The sequence below is a fragment of the Cinclus cinclus genome, chromosome 3 (genome assembly GCF_963662255.1).
Source record: "Cinclus cinclus chromosome 3, bCinCin1.1, whole genome shotgun sequence".
Lineage (NCBI taxonomy): Eukaryota > Metazoa > Chordata > Aves > Passeriformes > Cinclidae > Cinclus > Cinclus cinclus.
In genome coordinates, this window is record NC_085048.1 from 76,945,133 (window position 1) to 76,972,464 (window position 27,332).

Here is a 27,332-nt window from a genome sequence, read left to right on the forward strand (position 1 = left end):
GCTTGCTGTAAATAAAGATCATAATCTCACATTAGAAATAATTCATAACTGCTGCTGCTTCTTTGAATATTCTTCTATTGTTTCTTTGATTTTATATTTTTTAATTTCAAACAGGAAGTATGACAAATGCTTGTGTGGATGGCTATTCCCACATGCATTCCTGGACTCTCCAAAATCAGGAGCTGATTATACATGCCTTTATAAAATGCACTCCCCTGATTCAGCTACTTAATCTTTAGGTTTTATTACTAGACAACCAGATGGTCTTCTGAACATCTGCAAGTTCAACCCACGTTTCTGATCTTTGTTCTGCATTCATCTACTTAATAGTTAATCCAGTTAATGAGATTTAGTTTTAATAGAAAAAGTTTTATTACTAAAGGTCCTGTATGTTGTTTTCTGCCAAGAAAAATAATAATAAAAGGTGCTACATAGTTGTGCTGGAAGCTGTGAGGCATAACTCTAACTCTAACTTACTAATTCACTAATGTAAGTTAAAAATTTACTAAGTTACTAATGGAACTCTAATTCTAAATTACTTGAATTATTCTGTTTCCTGAGCAAAGTATTTAAAACTATCACAAGGTTCCAACCACCTTTGAAAGTGCAGTCAGCAGATGGGGACAGAAGGGAAGTGTTTTGCCTTGCTTTTAAGCTGATTTGTAAGTTATCTGTAAATGGCTACATTACAGATGAGCAGCAGCAGTACTTGTAGAAGTGTCTGTGTTTCACCTTGGTTTGCTTGGCGCAGACTGGTGGTTGCAGCATAAACGATCTCTGCAGTCTTTTGGATGTCTGGCACCAGCAGGGTCAGTCCCTCTGGTTCTTGATCAGAAGTATCTGGTTTTACTCCTGCTTTAGCTTTGTCTTTTTTAGACCTGTATGGGGCAAAGATACAGGGTATAACATGAGGTAATATTTTCTAACCAGACATACAGTTGCATCTGTCACAGGGAAAAATACCAAAGATAAAGGATTGAGACAAAACCAAGCCTTCTGAAATGGAATGTGACCCTGTACCTTCAGGTTCATCACTGAATGCAGCAGCTAGCATTTCCAACACTGAACATGCTACCTTGATTTGACAAACAGATGGACAACTGGTGTGAGCAGTGAAAATATGAACACAAAGTCAGTGATTCCAGTTTTGACATCAGTTTCTGCTTCAGCATTTCAGGCCTCCTGACTGTCAGCCTGCAGGCTGACCTGATGTCTGCACACCTTCACACAGGATTAGAAAACCTTACAAAATCAATCTAGGAAAGATTTTTGTCATGAATATGCAATCCCTCCTTGCAAATCCTTGAGCATAACCAAGTCCTATATAGGTGACAAAGTGCTCCTTCCTGCTATACAATACACTAGCAATTACTGAAAATACACTAATGGTAAAACTCCAGGAAATCTCCAGTAAAAATTCACAGCATGTAGATGAACATCAACCCAGGCACCACAGGACACCAGGTCAAACATGAATTTTGTCTCTCTCTGCAGTTCTCTTCTGGGCTACAGAAATGTAGAGCTTTTCTTTCAATAAAGAGTTTAATGTAACATAATTTTAAAAGTCTCAAAATATGAAAAAGCATCTAGGTTACACTGGATGTTTATAATCAAAGTATTGCAAATCAAAACATCAATTTAAATCACCTCAATTTTTTCTAATTATTTGAAAATGCAGTGCATACTAATGCTGTTGTTTCATAGAAGCTAATTGCATAGTAATCTAAGATACATTTAAATCTTTAGATTGTGACAATCCAGTCCTTACTATCCTTACAGATAGTCAACTGCTGAAATGAGGACAAGGGCATTTGACACTAATGTAACCTAAATGTGTGTATTTAAAAGCTTCTATGTTTTAAGACCTAGCATAAATTTACACTGTTATCCTGCAAATCCTGGGAGAATTTAATGCAAACAGCACCCAAATTATTTTACAACTATTTGTGTACATTTCTGTTTCAACAACGCTTGTTCATTTTGAGACCCAAACAAGTTCAAACAGCCAAGATGAAGTGGTTTTCTCTTTCTCACTAGCAAACCAAGAAAGTACCTACACGAGTAATATCAGCAATTTAATGTTTTGATATAGTAAACATATTTTACCAACTATAACCTTTCTGTGTTGCAATCCAGACTGAAATTGTGCATAATGAACAACTCTCTAAACTATTCAGTAGAGGTGATTACAGTAGTACTGCATATGGTCTCTGAACTGTATCTAATCAAATGAGAACATCCCTAGAGAGCATTAATAACAAAATACATTACTGTAGCACGGTCCATTTTCCCTGTTCCAGATTTAATCCAAAAGGATGTTAGCCCATGCCTGAGTTCAAGCTATTCTGAGCTTTCAGATCCTCAAAGTTGGGAGGAATCAGAGGCATCACAGCCAGCTCGCTCCAGGTTGCATTTGAGGAACATTATATGACAAAAATACAGAAGCTGCATCTCCCATTCATACTTTCCAATCCTTACTATTGTATTTTTCCTTGTGGAAAGCTAGGTCAATATTTTTTAAATAACCTACTAAGCACCTTCAGAAATATCTATTCAAACCTACTGAACCTCAGTGATAACCTGTTCTAACATCCTACACATGCTAGCAGCTACCAGTCCCTAGAAAGTTATACAGATTTAGATCTGCCTGCTATTGATGCAAAGGCCTTAAGCTATTTTCTACAAAACCCTTGGAGAAATTCTGGCTGAAGTAAAATGTCAGCGGGCATTATGCAAGAAAAAGATGTGTGAAAAGCAATAAAAATGTGCTTGGTGAAGGTACTAAAAGTAAAATTAATTCTTACAAATTCTTTTTCAAAACTGAGTTCTTGTGGTGCTTTGGTAATCCACTAGCTTTTACAATTTAGGCTATTTGTTTGGTTTTCTTCCTTCTACTTGGTCTTGGAATAAAAAAAAAAAAAAATCATTAAGCAAAATGCTTCACCACATGCTTAAGAACTCCTACAGATATAGGGAGTTACTGACAGCAACTACCTCAGCAGACAAGGAATATATACTAGTTGAAGCAGCAGGGAAAGGAGACATCTACTCAAATGCAAACTTTCCGTACCAGTAATATAATTTCCTCTTGTTCTACCTGCTGTCCACAACAGTTACACTTCGGCACTTTTGAACTGTAAAAAAGAGAATGTATTCTCTTGACATCTCCTGTGCCACCAGGGAAAGGAGATTCTGTCCACTGCAATCATGAGCACAACAGAAAACTCCTTCCTCACCTCTCCTCAGTACAGACTTTTGAAATCATGTGTTTGCAGAACAGCTCTACCCCGACAACTGTAATTACCTGGGGCTTGTGTAAGTGTCTATGTTATCAAGAGGCCTAATTTCTGAGTCGGGCCACACCTGTGGAAGAGCATTTTAGGAAGCAAAATGCAGGAATAAATCTAACTCAGCCACACCTCTGCCCCATCCAAGTCTTGTTTTTTGACCTTGAATCTGCCTAATAATGGATTTCAATAATTTTCTTAGGGAGGATAAGATAGCTGGTACACAAATTCCCAAAATTAAACATACTGCCTTATTTAGCTTCCTCACACAAGTGTTGCTTGTATATTCTAATGGTCAGTTAGACTAAAGGTAAACTTTTCCCCCACTTTTGGGGAACAAGCCAACTGATACAGCCATAGTGTGCAAGACTCCTAAGAATTATGACAACCACTTTTTTCTTCCCCATTTTGTCTTCCTACCTTTATTTGATTCAAAAGAACACCTACTCAGTGTGATCCATCCTGCACAGTTTGTGAGATCACAGAATGGTTTGGGTTGGGAGGAACCTTAAAGATTATCGCATTCCAACCCCCTGCCATGGACCAACCTTAAACTGGACCAGGCTGCTCAGAGCCCCATCCAGTTTGGTCTTGGACAACTCCAGGGATGGGGCACTCACAGCTTCTCTGGGCAACCTGTTCCAGTGCTTCACCACCCTCAGAGCAAAGAACTTTTTCTTAATATATAATCTAAACCTACTCTTTCATTTGAAGCCATCCCCCCTTGTCCTGTCACTGCATGCCCTTTGTAAAAAGTCCTTCTCCAGCTCACTTGTAGGCATCTCCCTCATTATTTTATTCTCTACTTTAGCATTATTCACAAATGTTTGGAGAAATTTAACAGCATTTACAGTTTCTCAGTTTATTTACAATCAGCATATGGAAAATCAAGTTAATTCCCTAGACTCCAGATGGGAAAATCTGTCAAAGGTTCCCCAGCCACGTATATTCTCACACTGATGATAATTTTTAAAGCTCACAGACTTTTGCGATGTGTGATAGAACTAAACACCATTGCAGAAATGAACTACTACACTTCAATTTAGATTCCTTTTACGTTAAAAGACCCAGTGGCCCTTTCTGAAAACATATCCTTGAAACATGTTTATCATGGCTATTAAATAATGCAATTTAAAAAGAAGAGGTGCACTATAAGATAAAACTCTGATGGAGGTGTGATCTGGTCTCTGTACCCATCTCCCTCATGTAAAAAAACACCCTGGTCTGGAAAATATAAAAGCTCATTTTGTTCCCTAAACTGTATGCTTATAAAAGGGCTGAGACAAAAATGCAATTCAAAGCCCATGACAAAGTTCAAAGGGTTTCACATATCACCCATGCACTGGGGAATCTCAGAACACACAAAGTAAATAAAGATCAGAGTCACTGTGAGGGTCCCAGTCCCTCAGAAAGGTCAGCAGGCCTCCACGAACCTGCTGCAGCCTTGTGGGTGTTCTATGGACCTGCAAAGTAACTCCTTGCTCAGATTCAATCTTGGAGTCCTCCAAGGTCAAAACTACGCCTTTACTAAAGATGATAGTCCATAAACTACTGCTGAGTGTGAACTGAAACACATGGCACTGCTTCGTGCACACGTGAAAAAAGCAACCTGATGAGTACTCTGCCATTTGTGAGCACACGTAATGTGGGCAAAGCACACTATTAGCTGAGAAAATATCATTCTCCCTTCTTGCTGTCATCTCCACTGCTGCAGTCCTGCCTGGATTCATTCTCTCTCCAAGCTGTGTGTCATACATGAGTGACCCAAAGGCATCAGTAGGGCCCCAGCTTGAGAGAAGCAGTTGCTGGGAACTTTACAGCTCTCTCAATACTCTATCAAGGAGGAGATGAAATACCACAAGTGAAGTCATAAAGCCAGTAAGATGCTTCAGCTCCTTCGTTGCACTATATCAGCCTGCATAAAAATTTGTGTATGCAGTAGCTAACAGTTTAACAAACTCCTGAGCTCTAGTGCAGGAAAAGCCTTTATCTAAATGTTACGATTTCAAGACTGGAGGAGAAGCCAAATATTTAATTTAGACAGAAACTTCCCCATACAGTTTTTCAGCCACTGAAGAAAAAGCTGAGAAAATGTCAACCCATATTTAAAGGGATGACAGTCACTAATATATTTGTTAGAAGAGACAGCAGTGTACATGCTAATAATTTAAGCCATTAATTTAGCTTGTGCTAGAAGATGACAGCCTTCTCTTTATGCTGTGCTAAATGAATAATGAATTATATACACCCAAGGCAACTTTAATTTTCAAAGTCAATACTAATACTTACTCACCCGTGCCTGGTACTTGGAAGCAAATGTGATGATACAGAATGATACCCTTATCAAAACATTCAGAGTACAGCCAATGAACCATTCAGCCCTGTGCACCACAGGGACAGTGCCTACAGCATGATGTTGCTCACTCTTAGTCTGGGGCTCCCTGTCTTGGGATAAAACAACCCTGGGTTTGCAACTGTAGCCCTCATGATCTCCACCTTTGTTCCTTCCAGTAATTCACACTTTCTTAAACAAATCTCCTGAAATCAGACAAAACAAGCAAGGGACCATGACTTTTCAAATGAACAGTGGTGAAAGCTGGTAACCTCCTCCCATACGGCTCCACTTACCCCACCCTGGGGCTTGAAGCACTATTTACAGACATTAAGTGGAAGCATTCCAAACCAGAGGCTGCAGGACTTCTCCCTGCAGACAGCCATCAACTCAAAATGTGAGCTTCAGCATGCAGCATAAGGAAGTGATAAGATAAGCAGAAGGGACTATTTTTTAAAGTAAAATAAATTAAAACAAATTAGGCCTTGACTCTTGGGGCCCAGTTCTACAGGAAGTAATTTTTGTTTGTAAAATGCACTCTTTCACATCGAAGTTCTCCAAAATACCAATGGAGACAATGAAAAGCCATAGCAGAGAAAATGCCTCAAGCCCACCTGGCTGTATTCCAGCATCCCCATGAAGCATAGTTAGGAATTTTAGAGGTAAGCTTGCTAGACAACACATCACACCAATGAGCCATCATCCCATTTTGGCAAGACAAGCATTTGCCATGAAGCTCACCCAGCAGAACTTAGCTCCAATGAGCCTGCTTTGCCACACATCAGCAGCTTTCTGCAGCAAAGGGCTCAGCCATCACAGCAAGCTCATGTCTCAAACTCCGCCCTGGTGGCAACTCATTACACCAGCCTGACTGCTCTCCAATCACTGATGGCTTTGACTCCCTAGCATTCAAACAGTCATGAGAAATCATCTCCTACCTAAATGTCTTCTCCATTATCCAGAAATTTACCAATTTTCTAACAGAATACTATGGCCTTTCAAAGTAAAGGAAATTCAATGCCAACTGAAGTCCAAAACCAAAACTGTTCCCCTTCAATTCTGGATCAAAGTGGACACTCCCAGTCCAACATGAAGATGATATTTGGCAGACATGCAAGATGCGATGTTTTGCCTTTGAAACTAGAACCCATAATTTTGGGTTGTTGTTCTGCCAATTTGACCTAAAAGGAACAGCAGATTGTCCCATTTAAGAAATTCATGCCAATACTTGCTATATTTCTGGCACACCTTCAACTGAAATGCTGAGAGTTCAAACCTTCCATTCCAGTGACTCCAGGCTGTTCAGGCTGTTGTTGTTTTCATCCCTGTCTATACACTGCTTCAAAGACAAACAGCACTATGCTTAAAACTAACTAAACCCACTAAAAGAAAAGCTACCCTTTTGTGCTGGTCTAACAAAGTAATACAAGAAAATTGTATAGATAATGCAATTCTTAATAAAATCTATCTAATATTAAAATAATTGTGACTCTAGAATTCTTCCTAGCTTCCAGATCCTAAGCTGGCACTGAAGAACTACTCAGACTGCATTTACTTTACTAAACTGAAAAGAGCTTATGAACAATAGTCACGTGCCATTCTCACAAAGCTACTTTTTAGATTTCAGCCTGGGGAAGTGACATGAGAAGATACAGGTTCCCATGGTCATTAAGTCTGATGCTAATGGATGGTCAGATTAGCAAAGAAAATATGGTCAGTGATTCTGGTGGAGAATTACACACACAGGTATTGGAAATGGATGATGCAGAAGCCAAATATATTTCCTATTTTAAGAAGATTACATATACTATGAGATATATATATGTGTATATATATATATATAAAATATTGCCAGCAAGCACAAGCTGACTTTTTTAGATGGGTATCCAACATAAATAACTGTTTTTTGTCCTTTCCCAGTTCTGTTTCTTTTGCACCACTGTTTTTTTTGCATTAGCAAAAAAAAAAAAAAAAAAAATCCCACTACAAGTACCTTAAATGCTTGATAAACAAGACTTGAAATCTCAGTCAAGAAGGATTGGAGAAATTGATAGGTAAAGTCCAGTTCATCAGGAGATACTAGAAAGAGTTCCTAATAATGAGATTCCTTTTCAAAAAGTTTTTTGGGTAATAGTTGGCAAATATTCCGAGTTAATAGTGGTGGGAGAAAGAACATTATCCACACACCTTTTCCTGACATTATATTTACCTTCTTCCCATGCTGTTTCAGCATATGCTTAAGGACAGCACTAAATTTTGCAGAGGACAGGTTATTATTTCTTAAGAAGCTGTCTTTAAATTGGAAGCAGGTAAACCAAATCAAGAAACCAATTAATTACTAGAAGCAGAAAATTATTAAAATAAAGAAATGAAAATTTGTATTGCAACATTGCTAGTTATCAATGAAATGACAAGACTACATAAATCCACCAGCTTATGTCTGTCATACCAAAACCATTCCCTATAAATAGTACAGTAAACCAGACAGATACATACATACAAAAACAAATTCAGATCAAACAGATGGTATATTCTCACTCTGGATGGCAGCATCCATTCAGAGAAATATAGAGAACTCAATCTTCTTTCACTTCTACATTCATAATAAGTAAAAGCACATGTCCTGTTTCAGCCAGAACAGGGTTCATTTCTGCAGTATCCAGGAGAAGGCATAGTCAGAACCCAGAGGTTATTCTATACCACCTCAGACCATTGCTGGGGTAGGAAAGGGGGACTCTCCTCTGGGAAGAAGGGGCTCCTTCTGGCCAAGTAAGCATGGTGGAGGGAGCAATTGGGTGGTGCCAGTTCCACACCAGAGGGAGCAGCTGGATAATGCCTGTTCCAAGCTGGAGGGAGAGGTCAGGGTGGTGTAGCTGCAGTTGGGTTGAGCTCCCTGGTGAGCATTTCTGCATGTGAACAACTCTCTCTTTTGTACACTTTTGTTAATAATATTTTTGCTGTTTGTTTTCTTGTCTCATTGCTGCTTCCAGTAAATTGTTCTCATATCAACCTGTGCTCTTTACCATTTGTGCCACCAGTTCTCCTCTCCAGCCTACCACAGGGGAGGGGAAGGTAGGAACCAGCAAGGAGCAGGGTGGTTTGGAGCATCTCAGTGGGAGCAGTAAAGCAGGGAGTCCCATTCCCAAAGCACAACCATACAATACCGTTTAAACGAAGGACAGGGCTGATAAAAGTGCTTACCTCAATCGGTTGGTATAGGTATCTACACACGTCTTCATTTTAGCCAACAAGGTCCCAACAGAAGCTTGTGACTCCAACTGCTCTTCCTCCTCTTCGCTGCTTTCTCCTGACAGAGGAAGAAGTAACGGCACCATGGATGTGCAAGAGGCAATAGCGCGGAGCAATTCCAGCAGAGCTCGGTACAGGGGAACGTGTCGAGCCATATCCAAAACTACGAGAGACAAGCAGTCCACAAGAATTACTAACACTGGAGACACTTCCACTCCTACTGTGGATGTTTCAAATAGAAAAGTTCGCTTTTAGTAATTACTAAAATAATAATGAAATGTAATGATAAAATACAGTATTTTGTAATTGCCATTTTTAATTTGTGTTTTAATGGACCCGTACAGAAAGAAATTTACAACGCAGTTGGAAAACAAAGGTTAACAAAAGACAAAAGAGGACAAAAGTGCTAACGAGGTATGGAATAGGACTACCACATGCTATATTCATTTCTAGTACCTTAATATACAGTTCTGGCTCAAATTGTATGCTGACAGTAACTGTAAACAAAAATCTATGCAGGGAAAAATTGTAACCTATGGCGTAGCAGAGTAGCATTTGCTGAATTTAACAGCATAAGCATCAATAAAGACTTTCACATCACAGACTTTATTTATAGCCATCTTCTCCTTTGGGAAAATTTCTCTGCATTACAGCAGAAATATTTATGGCTCTTAAATTAATGAAGCTATCTACTCAGTACAAGTCCAGTTTTGCTACTTTTCATGAAGAAAGGATAATTCTAAAAAACAGTATGTGTCCTTCAGAGCATGCAAATTTTATCTGCATATGTATGAACCACAAAACAGTAAAGATGAGTAAGAACATATATTAGCCAGGCAACCCTCCCTGTCTTAGTGCTCTTCAGTGTGATAGATGTGTGTTACAGGAGTAACTGTGGGTAGAATATAGATATCAGCTCCTCTGATTAGATTAGGGAAGACAGGCAGAGATACACAATTCTAATGGATTCTCTAGCACCACATTGTTTATTTTCTTCTCCACTTGTTTGGACAAATATGTAATGGATGTCATTTCAACTGACTTTGTATCATTAATAGAAATCCTGAAAATGTACCAATAGGCAGATACTTTAACACAGCTGCTTCCTCTGTCCCTAGGACATGCTATTTTTAACGTAACTGCAGAAAATATTTGCTCTAGTTTAAAGTATTCACAAATGACTGAGTTTATGATAAAATAAATTTATTCTTTTTTCCAGCAAAAAACCCCAGACAACAAAAAGCCCCTGACAACTTGCATTAGGACAGAACAAAGCACAGAAGAACTCTTTAATGTTTCATTTAGCACATCTCATCCTCCAAGCTAAAGCAGATCACAGACTTTCAGCTCCTGTCACCAAACCCTTAGCTCGAAATACAGCATGATGGGACAGTATAAATAGCCAAGCTAAATTCAACAAGCCAGTTTATGCAGGTTTAAGGCTGGATTTATCTCAGCCAGAAGTTCTTCGATCAATAGCTTGCTATTTGTCTTTTGAATCTATTATAATGGCACACACAAACACTTAACTGGGTGAAGTGTTATTGAACAAGAAGAAAATTTACCAAAAGAAAATATTAATCTGCCAGGCCTGGTATCATGGCTCTAAAAATAATCAATGTCAAAATATTCCATATATCTAAAGCAAACTGAATTTAGACACCGGCATCAAGAAAACCACTCTGAATTATTTGCTCATTCTTACCGATAATTATATGTTATTTTTATAATTTATAAAATGCGCCTCCATTTTTTATGCTCAATCTCTAGTGAAAAATGGTTGCCCACAAAAAAAAATCCCCACAATATGCAAAAATAAACACATATAGATCTGATGATGTGTGGATAAAAAAACCCAACAAAAAAAAAAAACACCACACCAAACACACACACGCACACACACACACACAAAAAAAAAAAAAAAAAAGGAAAAAGAAAAGGAGGGTGGTAAAAACAAAAAAAGGGCAAGCATAAAATATTTCCTACCATAGTGTAACCCTGGCCAGAAATCACTTCCCACCTGTAGTGCTAAAGATCAAGTGGGTCCTCAATTTAATCAATAGCTGTTTATTATGAGGATAGTGTGTGAGGGAGAGATGTGACCTCTTAGATAACCACAGCATTTCACTCTGGAAAGCTTTTATTTATTTATTTTAACCATGAAATTTTCATGAGACCAGAATACATAATTTCAAATCCTTCAATGCTGGCTTGCCCTCTCCTTTGCTAAATGGATAGTTAAGTTCAGAATTACCATCATGAAGGGAACTGAACCGACACAACTTTAAAGTGGGAATGTTTTCCAGAGAGATGGGAGATTTCTGGTTTGAGCAGCTCCAACTCACTTGCACTGCTTTGCAATAGTTCCCATGTGAAACAAATGAAATGCACTCACTTGGCTTAAATTTAACCAACCTTTTAGGGAACAACTACTGATTTCTTTTACCTTAATGTCAGACTCTGTGACACTCAATTTTTGGTACCATTATGTGTTTCATGCTATTTTTCTCCTTTATTATACTTATTAAGAATTGTGACTCATGCAAGTATATTTTTTTGATCCCCAATCTAAATCCTCAAAATGTTCATCAAGACTGGATACCCAGATAAATATCAGAAAAACTTGCTAGAAAGAACCCCAAACTGGTGAATTATTGCTTCTTATCTTTATCTGGCAATTCACCTACTCCTTGTGCCTACTTTGCTTTCACTTGAAAGTATGCCAAGATGATTACAGTGTATGCTTCCTGCAGATACAGCTTTGCTTTCTGAAAGAGGTGAAGAAGACTGGAGCAGTTTGTTGATCTCTACATAATTTTTAAGACACTATGTTTAAGCCAGTGGGACAACAGGATACTCTTTTGTAAATGACACCCCTGGCCCAGATCTACTCTTTGCTAACCTGTCTGCCTCTTCCTGGTGTGACCAGCTCCAACTACAGATGTCCCAGCAGCAATTTTCTGGACTGAGAGAGGCTTAACAAGTCCATCAACATTCCAAGTAGAACTTCAGTGTTCAGGCTGTGCCACTCACACTCCATCACCATCCTCACTGCTTTTAGTGTTTGCAGCACATTTAGTTGGGATTTCTGAAAGAGGTCCTTCCTTCAGATATCATTATATATTCCAGAAATATAAATGATAAAGGTTTATAATAAAAAAATATTTTGATCCTGTAACAAAGTCCTTTAAGGGAATTGAATTGAACTGCTACAAATATGAATTAAAACATAAAATACTGCAAATTTAAAAAGCCTATCTCCATCAAATAGAAGCAATGGAACTTTTGGACTACTGTATTCAATACAGGTATCTGGCCAACTAAGATGCCAACAATTTGGATTTCAAGCAAATACAAACTTCAGTGAAGAACAAGTGTTAAAAGTAAAGCACTGTATTCTTCCAAGTATGCTCTCCCTTGGGAACATATCCAACTTTTTTTGTCTGATTCAATTGAGCAATGAAGGTGTATCATAACACTACCTGAATTAAATATGATAGTTTCTCTTATAGGGAAAAAAACAACATCCAACACACCACAAAACAGAAACAAATACTTTTGCTTATACCAGGCCTATAATTTGAATACCATTAGGACATATTTAATATGTCAGAATAATTTTATATGGTTGTGTAAGAAGGCACCAACAACCTTTGATTTACATGGGTATGCATGTAAGCACACCACACTGCAAATACACAGCATTCCTTAGAAAATGAAAAGGAGAGATTATAATTCTTGGCTTTGTAAAAATGACAGATGGATACATTATCCACGAGTCTCTGTTATCCCACGGACAAAACAGCAACTAGATAATGACAGACACCTTTTCCACAGAGCTCTGTCTGGGACGCTCAGGCTCCCGCACTGAGTGCACTCACTGTCCTGGCAGTCAGGCTCCCCACCAACTGTGACGTCTGTCACACCTGTCCTTTTTGGTGCTGTTGGTGCTCCCTGATTCTGCGGGTCACTGAAGTGCTAAGGAATGTTCAGCTCCCAGCACCACAGACCTGTTCAGAAGCTCCTCTTTGCTGACTCTCAAACGAAACTGCTGCCCCAGAGAGCCCACCTGAACTTCTGCTAGGTTTTTCTGAGCACTTCTTCAAAAGATTATTATATGACACATACTTGTACCAAAAGGAAAGATTAAATTATCTCATTTCTAGACTCAAGGCAGGGATTTGCACTCAGGTTTCATCCTGCTTCCTTGTCTGCCTTAACCAGGGCTGTCAGGATCAGTCTGCATGGTGACAACAGTGGTGTTTCAGAGAAGGCTCCAAAACCAGAGCTGGGAACTGGCTTCTGCACCACCTGACCCAAGCTGCTTCCCCCACAGCCCGCCATGTGATTCTCAACTTGCACTGAGTAAATACACATCAAGGTCTCACCTTTTGGCTATTCCAGCAGTTAACCAGCTGAACCAGCAGAGCACGAAGCAGAGCACAGGCTAAAACCTGCAGCTGAACCTGGAGCGTGAGCAGGCAGCTGCAGGACACCACCACAGCCCCTCGCTGGGACCTGCAGGCAGCTGTGACAGCCCAGGGTGGCAGAGCAGGGCAGGAGGTGACAGAGAACAGCAGGGCAACAGCACCATGGGGGGATGGCCAGATGATGACAGCAGTGCTCTTAAAGGCTGCAATACCAGTGGTACCACACACAACTGTAAACAGTAGCAATTTAATCACCATCTTTGTTTCATTAATTAAGCAATTATGAGTGGACATATCCAAAAAACAGGTCAATGTCTTACTGTCCCTGATTATTAGAAAGAAGTTCAGGGGCAACAAGCTACACGCATATTTACTCACAATTCACATTAAAAAAGTACCTCAGGTCCGACTTTATTCTTCTGCAATTATCCGAGCAGAAATCTCAGCAAGGTCACTGCCATTTGCTAAGATAAATAGGCATGACAAACATCTGGAAAACATCTCATAGTTTAGGGGAATAAGGTCTTACACTACTTTTCCCACTCCTTTTGGTAATAAAGGTCAAGTTTTACCAGAAACACTACAACTCATCTAGTCTCTTGCCACAGTACTTGCAATTTAGAAAGATGATGAATGAAGGCTAAATAGGTAAAAATATAGAGGTTTCATTAAACTAAATCTCCCTTATATGCTAGTAACAATCATTCTAATTTGGGTGGAAGGAAAAGGAGTATGACTGAAGTTGCTTAAGAAGCCTTGAATTCCACAAACTGCTGAGCATCCTGTCTTGCAAACTGCAGTCTTTCACATGCCTAAATGTCATGGGATATTAAGGTATTTTGGAGAACTTTTAACCTATGCCTACTTGTTCCTGGGAAACAATTGATTAACATTTAAAGATCCTCTGTGATTCCAGAACGTTTCATCTGCTTTCCATAAATCTCTTTGTTCATCACTAATATAGATCTATTCCTTATAAATATCTAAGAGTAGCCATGTGCAATTACAACCCTAATATAATGAAAAAGCATATGAGGGCAGGTGGCTTCACAGCATCAAGGTATCACCTTAAATTTTATATATATCTGTAGCAAGATAATGACCCAACTGAGTCTAATACTCCTTTCTTTCTTTTAATATTATACAATATTCAAACAAAGAATAGCCAGGCCTAATGGTCCATTAAATAGACAGTACTGAACAGCAACACATTTTTTTTGCAATTGATTTAACATCCTCAGTTCAACTTAACTGGCTATTAATAAGATTATTTCCATTGCAAAGCATATTTAAAACATCCCAAAGAATATGCACGTTTATTCTAAAATGAAGAAAACTATTAATATAGCATATTCATTATATAAAAAAACTCTTCACACTTTACAGCAGATTAAAGAGACAAATAGAGAGGAATAATTTACAGGAAAATTATGAAAAGTTCTGATTTACTTGCATCTAATGTCAAGGCCTTCCCCACAGTGATTCTCACTGTGACTGCATTAAGAATTCCTATGCCAAAGGAGCCTATAAGCTTGATGCAAAAAAACCCCCAAAACAGCCACTCGTAGAAAAATAAAAAATCAACACCTTTACCAGTTTTGCAGCTGTGATACTGCCAGATGCACACCCTTCTTGCTTCTGTGCTCTGAGAAAAGCCTCCTATATATGCTCTCAATCTGTCTCCTGTATGTAACTTCTCATTTTCTGGACTCATTAGTTAAGGACTTAGTGAATTTCAGTTATTCTAGAGCCCCACAGACTATTTTTCTTCTGCAAAGTCTCATTTTACTTTGGACCAATACACATGACTGATGTTCTGCCTTTGTTGAAGGAAAGAATATTGTGCTGGCAGCCACAGCAAAAGGCACCACTGGAAACTCCCCCAAAACTACAGTCCTTTTATTTCTTTTCTCAAAAGAGATCTACCACTGCAAATATGAGAGATGATCATGAATGATCCACTAAAAGGAAGCAGCAAAAAGAAAAACATGTCTGGGAGAGAACCGATATGGAAACCCCAGAAATGTAAGGGAGGCCTCCTTCTTGCATGGGGTAAAGTTTCCAGTGACCCCAGGGATGCTTCCAAATCTCATTTCTTATTTTGTTTTGAATCTATTTCAGTATGACATTTTAACTTCCTGAGAAAATGAATGATCGTGTTTTGTTAAATATTCATCCTGAAGCAGCTATCTAATCCTGCCTCAGTTTTAAGCAATGTGAAAGATAATCACCAGTTATGTGGAGTAACTGCATTATAAAACTGTTCTATTCATATTATGCACAAATACTCAAAATTTACTACAGTATCCAAACCTCTCCTGAAAAAACCCCAAGAAAATACCTATGTATTCTGAGTGACCTATTTTTTTTTCATAGCAATAAAGTTTAAATCAGCTTAAGAAGCTAAAAGTAAAACAAGACATTCTCATTACCTTGCTACTTACTAAGGTTTAAGACCAATGTTAAGACCACGACTGCTGTACCACTTTCACCTGGCACTACATTTTTTTTACTTCATGCTTTTTAACCTCCAAATAAATCAAAACTAAGATCCTAAAGTACTGCCAATTTTACACCACTTCTAAAACATGCTTAGTAATTAGGGAGGACCATTTTTTTGATACCTCAGTATGTTATTCACAAACCTAAAACCCATAGCAATGATCAAATTAAAGACTTCAGGAGGTCATTATCATATTAAAGACTCTCAGCTGGTATGAACACCACTATTCAAAAAAAATCACACAAAGGAAACACTGATTTTGTATTTTTAATTAAAACCTTCAGAAGACACAGTCTTGTGGCCATATATACTGCCAAGCATGAGTGAGGCACTCTGTCTTTCCAACAGGGCCACACACCCTTTTGCTAAATATTTTAAAACAGGAGCTGTTCTTCAGCCCCCCCTTCACTGCATCTTTGCAAACATATGATCTATGAATGCAGTCCCTGCTGCAGGCAATAGTGTCGGTTCCAAATACGTCATGCTCTGCTGCCTCTTGATTTTCTGTTTCAGAATCAACCCAGGGCAAACCTCTTTTATAATAGGCCTAATTAACACACTGTGTTCTGCTCTGCTTTGATAGAAAAAGAGATTGCCCATAGAGTAGGTAAAAATCAGACCTCTAAGAAAGCATTAGCCTTTGGGTAAAAATAAAACAAAAGCTTTCCAAATATTGTCATCTTGAGTAATTTAATTAGCTTTCTTTCTTTACTTATTTTAAAATAGGAATAACACCAGCATTTTCACAGTAGTGTTTTCAGTATTAGGAAAAATGACATCAGGAGAGTCTTGAATAAAGAAGCAGGAGAAAGGGGTTAAGCATGATTCACAGGCCATGAGTCACCAAGCCCATGTCAGAACAGTAAACCAATACAAGAAGGGTGGGCCTCTGAATTTAATGGGTACAGTGTCATGCTCCAAATTATTACTACTACTGTTCGGATACAACTTGAAAGTTTTGTTCTTCTGATGTCAGCACTGAGCCCATTAGCAGTAAAAAAAATATCAGGTCAAATGTTAGAAAAGCTGAAGATAAATTAGAAATTAATGATTGAGGCTGAATTCAATCATTAATATCACTTCAACACCATGTGCATTTCCCCCTTTTATCAAAGAGATAAAAGACCTGGAAAAGAAAGAGAAGGTGACTAAATGCAAGGTACAGAATGAGCTGCTGCACTATCTGAAATGAAATAAAGACATTACAGCCTCAGTGACTAATGAAGGGTATCATAAAGGCATTGCTTTTAAATTATGAGTGGTAAAAAGAGTGAGTAGAATTGGACTGATCAATACATTCAAAGGAATGGGCACACCATTAGAAGAAATAGTGCCATTTGTACAAGAACACACACTACACAGTACATCACTTTTAAGGTTTGGAAAAGCTTAGCACTAAATGTCAGGGTAGTAAATATTATCACAGGTTCAAAAGTAATTGGGTAAATTGATGTAGGAACAGGCCATCAAGGGCTAATAAATGAGGGGACACTACCCTTGGCAGCATACTAGCAATACCAAAGCAGCATCTGCATGTCGGCCCCATCACTGTATTCTCCCTGTTATTGTCCACTATTGGTGATAAAGTGGCAGCCTAACAACCTTGGTCTGTCTTGGCATTGCTATTACTGTGTGTTCTAGGAAACTTGGAAAAAAAAGTGCACTGCAATAGGAAAGGAAAACTGCTCAATTAGACTGTCAAAATGCACTGCTCAGGGACGTTGGTCAGTCATCTGTAGTGCAGTAATGAGGCTCGAAACTACTGCTCTTAACCATTTCCAGTTCGCTTATTTTTTAAGGAGCATTTGATTTTGGTGGAATTGAGTCTTTTCCAGAAAGTTCTGTTTACAAGTCAAGTCAAACAACACTTTTCACACACACGAATCCAGAAAACACCCTTTGCCAGAAAAAAATGCAAAGCATTATGTTATTAGGCCAATATGTACAGTTGAATAAACAAGACACAATTCCCTGCATTTGAAAGGATGAGAAAAAGAATCCCAAACAGTACAAAAGACTTGAAAACCAAACAGAGCTTTTAAAGCATTAGTGACTACTAAAGCCACGCCTGATTCCTGGTTTTGGAGATACTGCTATTTAATGCCACACTCTCATAATGGAATCCACTATGGATCACTCTGCCATTAAATAGAACTCCAAATACACCTGAAAAAGTGACCTCTCCAAATAATGGAGAGGTTCTTCTTGGAGGCTACAAAGCAATCTTGTATGGGGATTAGGAATACATCATCAAGCAAGAATAATTAGCAGAATCTAAAAATGCAAAATTGTGTATACATTTGATTTGTTTGATTTTAAAAATGGCCCAGCAGGCATCAGTGTAGAAAGGCTGTGAGCAAAGGACTGAAGAGTAAGCACACGCTGCCAATGGATCCAACCCCACTGCAACTTTTAATAAATAATCCCTCCTTTAAAATGAAGCTGAATTTAGCCACTACCAGTTCTTAAAACCAAAAAAATATGGAGGAAACCAATTAAAAGGCCAAAGCTCTAAACATGCTTGCATCCAAATCTAAAAAACAAATGTAAGGAAGTATTAGTGTTCCAGGAATGTTATATTATCAAATAAATAAAAAATAATATAGAGAAAGGCAGAAATAAAAGAAAAAATAATTTCAAAAATACATGAAAAATGTGAAGAAAGACATATATAAAGACAGACAATTCAGAGACTGCATGAAAATAAGTGTTTGCCTGGTCAAGGGATGAAAAAAACCTTATTGCTAATAAAACCCAGTATGGCGTTTAGTAAGATAGAAAGGACCAGTGATTTTTATTCAATGGACTGAAATAAATTAATAATAAAGCTAAGCTAGAAATGACAAATTCATCTTCCACTTAGGAAAATAAGAAAAAAATATTTTCTGCACAGAAAAAGACAAGATTTAAATATTCTGCAGACCAATCCTTTCATAAAAAAGCAGAAATAAGTTCAAAATAAATAAGGAGGTGGAAGCTTGCTTATCATGGCATGTTAAGTGTTTCAAGTGTGCAGCACTACATAGAGATGAAAGGAAAGGTAGCACTACCCTTAGAAAGTTGACTGGGATTATAAAAGTTAAACTGGCTTTCATCATCCCTGCAATGGAGGAGGGAATAGTGATTTCACTATTTTTGGCAGAGGAGTGGGCAAGCAGCCACCTTAAACGGTTCTCAGTCTGGAAGAGTTACCTCTTCCGGGCCATAAAATAGTCACTAGTATTTTAGAATAAGATATGAATTGAAAATAAGATGGAAACCTGCCATTTCATTGCACATGCTGCAGTAATAGATGCAGAAATTCAAAATTAGATAATGAAGTTGTGGAGTGTTTTTAAACCATTACTTCAGTAGATGGAAAAAGGCCAAGACCTGGGTCTTCTGCTCTGTCAGCAGAGGACACCGAGACTGTTACTGGAATGAAAGGATGTGTGACTCCTGTGCTTTATTTTTTCTGTATGGGTGAGCACACCTACAGGATCATGTCCTCAGGGGATAGAAAGGAGACTATTTAAGCATCTCATTCTGCATTAAATATCTATTTATTTTGCTTGGCCAAGATAGCAAAGCCACTGTGCATATGCAAAGCAGAACTTTTATCACTCCAGTGTATTTTTCAGAGAATAGCTCCTTCTTTAAATACCAATATGGGCTTTTAGTAAGCACACAAAGAGCATGCTGAAAAGTTAAAGCCTAACAGCTCCCTTGAGTCCAAGTTAAATGAAAGGTAACCCTTTGTATTCACTGCATATTCAACGTGCCTTAGAGTGCAAATAGCTCTTATGTGATAAATACATAAACCAATTTAATATATGATAGGAAGAGTAATCTCTAAGACTTGTGGAATAGGAGAATTTTCACCTTCCATGCAATCTCCATGCAAGCTCCTGCACCACTTGCTAAAATGGATCATCCCCCATTATGTTACAGCAGAACAAGAAAAAACAATTAAAAATAAAATACAACATTCTTTTGTTAATAAGCTGTACTATCTTGATGTCCTTTAGAGAGGACAAGAAGATACAAATCCCATCATAAAAAACTACACTTTGCATTGGCATAATTTGCCATAGACTACTTCCTTCAAACACAGAGATCAGTTTCCTTGGATTTGTACTCAGGACTAAGAATACCCTCAGAGAATAATAACAAAAGAAATAGTATGAGTGGGAAGTCTCTGCATAACAATATGGGAAATGCCAGATACATTTACAGTATTTTATTTTCAAAAACAGGAGAGGAAAAAAGAACACAAAAGAAATAAATGACAACTGAGGGTGTTACTGCCAAGAAAATGAAAACCTATCACTTGACTAAATAAATAAGACTTTCAACTGCTGAAAAGGAAAGCCAGCCTTCACCTCAGTAAGTTCTTCAAATGCACATCGAGCCACACACCCCAGCTGACAAAACTCTTCCCTGAAAGTACAGTGAGCTTGCTCTTAGGAAAAGCAAAGCAAAAATGTCTAGGACAAACCCTGGCAATCTGTTCTGCATATGAACAGAAAAGGACTGTTGGTTTCTATAGTCAGGAAATTTTTAGCAGCTTATCTAATTGTGCTACTACTACTTGGGAAAACCACTAATATGGAGAAACACAAAAAACTGAAAATGTATTACTTACAGTTCTATCAGAGGTCTCTTGTGTACCTTAAAACATTTGTATCCTGTTAGTGGTTAGTGTATCTTTCCAGGAAGGCACAAGAGTTGATAAAAAAAGAGGAAGAAAGCACACTGGACATTTCTGCTATATAATTTGGAACTGTAGAACATGTAGTGTGGTGTCACATTCTCCTCTGAAGTCATATTCTCTTGTCAAAAAAGACTGAGCCTGTTGGCAATGAGGCATGATTTTTACAATTCTTAACATCTCTAGTAAAATCTGTGAATGTTTGTAGCATGTGGCACTGCAGAGCAATCTATTTTAGACATCCAGCATTCATATTCCCAACCATAATTACCAAGTCTAAATGAAACCACTTGAGATGCACCATTTAACTAAATTAAAATAAGAAAAAATGGTAGGACTGGTAATATTTACTCTGGAAATTTTGAAAGATGTAGTGTGGTATCTTCAACTTTAAAGGGCTGGCTGGACACCTTCACCAATTACCCTCAGAGGGGAAACCAATCCAGTACTTAAAGACTCCCAGGATCATCCTATGAGCAGAGATACAGCTACCAGTGTTGGCTTCCAACTGATGAAGGGAAAAAGGGAACTCCTGGGTGAAATGCTCCTGGGCCATTGGAATGGAAAAGGCTAAGCAGATGCTCCCTCCACACTAAACTTTGCTGCCTTGAACAGTCAGGGTAGTGGCCTGCACTGTTTTCCCAAAACTGAACAGCCATCACAAGATGGTGAAAGTCTACTGGCAGAGGGAATTTCACTGAGCACTCACAGCCAAACGCAAACACTTTTGAAGACAATGACCCAGGTCTTTTTATTTCTCAAGTGAACAATTAAAAGTAAGCACAGAAACCAATTTCAGGAATGAAACAAACACCAACTGCATCTCGTGTATGATTTGTTAGCTTCTATACATCCTCGTATCAAGGATCAGCATCTAACTGTATTTCTCCTGAAAGCTGATTAAGAAAGATAACTCATCCACAGGAGGCAGGAAGGCAATCACCATAGTTTAGTTTTCCTTTACATAAGACATATTACATAGCGGAGTGCTAGGCATAAAGGTCTAGTTATGTTTAACTGGATTCAAAGGGGAATAGTAAAAAATAACAGTTCCTTGGCAGGCAGATAGAGATACATAAGCAGTCTGTTGCTCAAACTTTCAAGACAGTCATTTTATCCTACAGCAACAAAGATCCAGAAATTCATAGTGGTCTAAAGATGAGGAAGAAATCTTGTTTGCTTAGGTTTTCAGGACTGTTCTGTGAAGCATATTCAGAAGCTTAGTCATCAATTGGAAGAACTGTTATTTAAGGCTCATAAAAAGAAACTGGCAAACAAAAACCCCACCCCACTTTTCATTTCAGAGCAAAATACTTAACACCTCCTATTTCTCACCTGATATTTCTTGAGCATCTTAACCATGAAAATCCTTTCATTCTGGAAAATTTAACAGGCACTTTAATTCACTATGAACAAGTGAGGAGGGCCAGAGGTCACAAGCTAGCCTGATATATGATCTGTACATGCAGCTGCAAAATATACCACCAACTGAAAAAAATCAATGAAGATATGCCAGTTCATGAATTTAAGTTTAAAAGCCATATAAAACAATGTGCAGTACAGGAACAGATAAAGATTGAAGCAAAGGTCTACTGTCTCAGTGAACTTTGCTAAATATCAATTTGTTGAAAAAAAAAAAATAAAAACCTCCAAGTAGCTCCTTGTAGCAAGCCTCAGTCTTGAAAAGACCAAGTGCTTTATCTGTCATGCAATCCAGTACCAAATTACAAATAAAACTTAAGCTACTTGGCTCCTTGAAACAACTAGGTTTTTAATTTTCAAAGATTTCAATGCCTTGATTTTTCAATACATAATTACTCCTTATAAATTACAACAAATTTCTGCAACACATTAGACCTGAAACTACAAATTTATAAATTGTTCTTTCATAAATCTTTTATATTATTAAGCAGTCAAACGGCTAATCAGTTTTGACATTTTAGAAAATTCTGTTATAGTACTAATCCAAAAGCAGTATCTACTAGAAAACAGTCTGCTATTTGAAATGCTTTGAAAATACAAGCATATATTCATATTCTTTTGCAATAGGAAATAAGAGGTTTCATTGGCTACTATTTTCATCCTCTTATTCCAAAACTATTGCCTTACAAATATGACAAAAGAGAGGAAAGAAACATATAAAAGATGCTGGGAGTGCAGTAATCTCTAGGTTTGGTTTGTTTTTCAAGATCAGTCATCTGAATAAATGTTCTTTCTCAGATGGTAAGATGTTTTAAGGACTTTGGAGAAAGAAGTTGATGTAGCACTGCAGGTCCCTGAGAGCCACCCTCCTGGACTATGATCAGTTCTCACTACTTTGCTTCTCCTTTGCTTGCCCAGTGAGGATACAATATTGGCTTACTGGACTCCTCTAACACACCAAAATTTTCATAAATTTGAAGATGAGAACTTAAAAAACAAACTCGAAAGCCCTAATACTCCTACAGAATCATGTAGCCTACACTCAAGCACTGTGAAGGAATAGTCCTAAAAATCTGCTCTCTTTGATTAAAAAAAAACCTCTCTTGACCTTCAGAGGACAGCACTGAATCAGAACTGAAGCACTCTAAAAGTTACTAATCACTTAATAAAGGTACAGCACCCATACAAGAGATTATTTTTGATTTAAGTAAAGAAGAGAAAAATGAAGATTGCCCAGTGTCAGAAGGTCACCACACACAGCTGGGGCAGAAATCCTCACCTCTAACTCAGGAACATTCATCAGTCACCAGCTTCTGAATTGTTTCAGTACATGAAGACAGTGATTTAAATACAAAGAGGTGACATGTCACATGACACCTTCCAAAGGCTTTTTTTTCTGAACTTTTACTCCACTGTCAAACTTAGTACTTTTCTTGACAAAATAGCAGTGTCCATTCTGACCATGATCACAGGAATTGAGCTTGACCAGTAACAAGAGAAGATGGTGTTGAAAGGTTGTGGCAGAAGAAATGGCAATACTTCACATCCATTTAATTGACTTCTTAATGCAGAACTATTTCCGAGCAAAGGAGAGAGACTGAAACGAGAACATTTTTGCTAAGCAAAAACTGACAGGTGGGAACTGACTGTAGCTAGTTATGAGAGAATTCTAAATTTTTCCAAGGGTATTTTGGGTCAGCATCTAAGTTACAAAATCAGGAAAATCCCCAGACAATAGCCAAAAGAAAATTAAGTTCCTCAATCAGAAGGAAATAAAGATGAAGTGTATAGCTAGCAGAAGTGTCAAAATCATCAAGTCAATGCTGAACTGAGATACATAAAAGAGCCATGAAAGAGAACAGTAAGAAAGTAATAAAATACTAATAAAGTATATAAGAAAGTATATATAAGTACATACTTATATAAGTAAGAAAATAGTAAGAAAGTAAGAAAATAGTAAGAAAATACTTAAAATAACTTGTGTTGCTTCAGATGGAGGACCTGAGTCCTTCCTCTTTGTTCAGCAGACAAGTAAAAAAATACTTTGAAACCTTGCCATGCCTATCACTGCTGACTCAGGGGCATCACACATCAATCTGTGTCATAAAAAATAGGCTAACAGCTCCCACAAAGAAAACAGTAACTGTGTTATCAGGAGAGAGAGGGAAAAAAAAAGAAAAAATACTAAAGAAGAAATAAGAAATGTGACTATCCAGCTCTTGCTTATGCTAAGACAACCAGTTCATCTTAATTTGTGCATCCTATTGCATCTCCCGAGAGACACAGCTTTGCTCTATTGTTCTGCAATTCAACTGAAAAACCATCAGACCTCATAGAGGGAAGTTTGTGGGGGTTGTTGGAGAAGAAACCTAGAATACATCATCCTTCAGAATACATGTGCTACTTAATTTCAAGTACTTTTCTGCATCTTGGGGAAAATTCAGAAAAACTACAAGGGAAAACAGTCTTCACGGACAAATGATCTTTTGGATTTCACTACAACATTTTAACCTAAATAGACTTTAAAACCTAGGTATTATCTGAGTCAAAACATGCTATCGTAATGAAAAAACACAGCATATAGAATAACTTTAGAGGGCACAAAATCCAAAATTCTATAAAGTCATAAAAATACATGAGGAAAAAGAAAACATACGCTTAAGAAAACTTGCTTCTTTTGCAATTGTGATGCTCTGGGTGTACCACCTTACTCGTAGCTGTAGTGTATAGCAGGATAACCATCATCAGAGGATCAAGACCATAAACAGCTGAATTTATACCATGGAGTTCTTACAAGACAGCTTGGCAACTTCCCCTTAAGTATGAATACCTTTAAAATATGACATACATTTGTATTGCTTAAGGTCTATTCCCATGCAATAGAAGTGACTTCAGAGGTAATGGACTGAGTGACCTCTTAATCAACCAAATTTGTCCTACTCTCAGAATATCACATAAATCAGTTACTGAGGAGTTGCCAAAGTCTTACTAAGTGCTTGAAAGCTCTTCCTAGATGGAAGTAACAGAATTAAATTTAGGATGTTTTTGGATACCAGTGTCCAAACTCCAAATACTACATAACCATGTCATTTTCACCCCAAACAGGTAGGTTTATTACTGACATCTATAAAATGTACTCCCAGATTCTTAATGTTATTTTACACATAATGTAAACTATCTCCCCATCTTCCCAAATATTGACTATTACGCGTACATCAAGGTCTTTTCTAATCAACCTACATTATTCACTTCACTCATGTGAGAAATCTTGCATGAAGTTTTCTCTTCACGCTGGAGATGCGCTGTAGCTATAAGGGAGTTATTTGTAAATGCCAGCTTCCACCCAAAATGGATGAATTCCGTGAGTTTCCTATAACTGACAAATGTTAAGTCTAACAACCTTTATTTGCTTCTGCTCAAACAACAAATCTTTGCCACCACTGACAGCCTAAGCAGCTACTTCCCCATCCTCCTTACTGTGTCGTGCTGGAGATTTATTTCTGGCTGGGTCTGTTTCCCAAACCCATTCACGTCATGTCCACACAGACACGCATACCAATGCAATGGCAGGATGTGAGACAGAAACGCCATCAGCCCGTGACAAACACTGCATCTGAATCAGGCTGTGCAGGAGGCATCTCTGCCCCTCACCTGTGTGCAAAGACAGCCCACGCAGAATTGTTTCCCAGGGTTCACCGCAGCCACTGAAGTGCCAGTTGCAGCACAATTCTAAAAACAGCAGAGCACGATGAGACCTCAACCACGGTAATAACCAGGCCAAGAAATGTTACAGGATTTTTTTTGCTGCTCTTTGTGGGTACATAGTAATTATTTGCAGTGGAGCTGCAAATATATCATTCATCTTTTAATAAAATATGCACGTTGTGAAATTTTCCTCTTTCACAAAGGAAAGTGTTTGATTTTTAACATGTGAGGGTTAATACAGTACAGCAGCTTGAAAATTCTGCTACTGCTAGGTGCTGTCAGCAGTGTGAATGGTCAGAATACACAGTTGAAAATTCCCCCATCTTTTTATCTCTCAATGGATCTAAATGAATACAGAAATACATTCAAGTTACATAAACACAAAACAATTGCAAGAACAACTGAAGATGAAGTAGTGCTATCAGAGAAAGGGAAAAGCTTGAAAGGAAAGACCATATATACATATTAGAACATTTTTATTTAAGAAAGCTATGCTGGAGAAGTTTAACCTAATTAGTTAATTCTTCTAGAACCAAACAATTTCACTGAGGCAACATAACTTTTGTGATAAAGGGCAAATATACAAATACCATACAACTCACAGTACTTCAAACATGGTATTTACCATTAAAATAATGCACATGCAAAATACGCTGTTTTGTGTGTTACTAAGAAAGCAACAAATGTACTTTAAGACACTTAGGAAAAACAAGAAGAAAAAAATGTAAGGTAAATTAAGTTGAAAGTGGAAGAGTTTAAAACAATGATTTTACTGATTTCTGCTTTGTCTACAAAAGATTTTTCAACACTGAATTTCAAACAATGCTTTGTAACTCCTAGAACACGCTACTGTGGAAAATTATTAAGGTTTCCAGTTATATTCCCATTGTTCAAACTCAATCTGATTACTTGCATTTTGATTATTCATAAACATTTACAACAGCACATATTTGTACATTTGAATTCTGACTTGCTTGGCATTGCAAGTATTTTTTATAAAACAAGTTTTCCAATAGATGTAAAATACAGCTGCATTCACATCAAGAAGCTATGGTACACCAATGAAAACACATTGCATTGGTAGCCTGCGTAGATCAAAGTGACTGAATGAAATTATTTGAAATACAACTCCTTCCAGAGCTTATTAAAATGGTGTGCTTTTTTTTTTTGGTTTTTTTTTTAATCTGGAGAGACTGGGTGGAGAAGACTTTACAGAGTTCTCCCCCCTTTCCAATTAGGCAGGAAAAATTGCCTCTCTGATTTAAGCAGGAAAAAATTGTGTTCAGGCTTCCTATGAAATCAGAACAGGATTATTTGCAAGTGTTTTCATTAATTACATGGTAACCTGCATTCTTTGGGTGGTGAATAAAAGTGGAAAAGCATTTCTTTCCCATAGAAACAACTGCCTATCAAACAAAGCATAAAAAGACAAAAGGCAGAAACACTGTTTCAGCTTGAATGCCTTAATGTCACCATTTGTCATGCAGCACTTCCAGAGAAAACCCCGAAGTACAGTTAACTCTGCTCCTCATTACACCCGCACTTTCTCCATTGGTACAAGATTAAAATGTGCCTGGCCTGACGATGAAACAGCAGAGCCATCACACATTGTTATGCAACTCACTGTCTGCAAGGGTGGCTCGTAGCTCCTTCTTTATTCAGCAAGTGCCAAGTGCATGTTTAATCAATGTCACAGCTCACCACAGTGTGCAAC

The 27,332-nt window shown here is 37.8% G+C and overlaps 1 protein-coding gene across 1 annotated transcript in view; it reads right to left on the bottom strand.

Moving 5' to 3' along the window:
* The window catches only part of BIRC6 (baculoviral IAP repeat containing 6), a 174,380-nt gene that overhangs the window by 13,671 nt on the left and 133,377 nt on the right, over window positions 1-27,332 (bottom strand). Inside the window, exons 66-67 of the mRNA XM_062490247.1 lie at window positions 8,821-9,031; window positions 733-878 (exon numbers count right to left, since the gene is read on the bottom strand). Coding sequence (XP_062346231.1) covers window positions 733-878; window positions 8,821-9,031 — 357 coding nt within the window. The remainder of the gene's footprint in view (window positions 1-732; window positions 879-8,820; window positions 9,032-27,332) is intronic.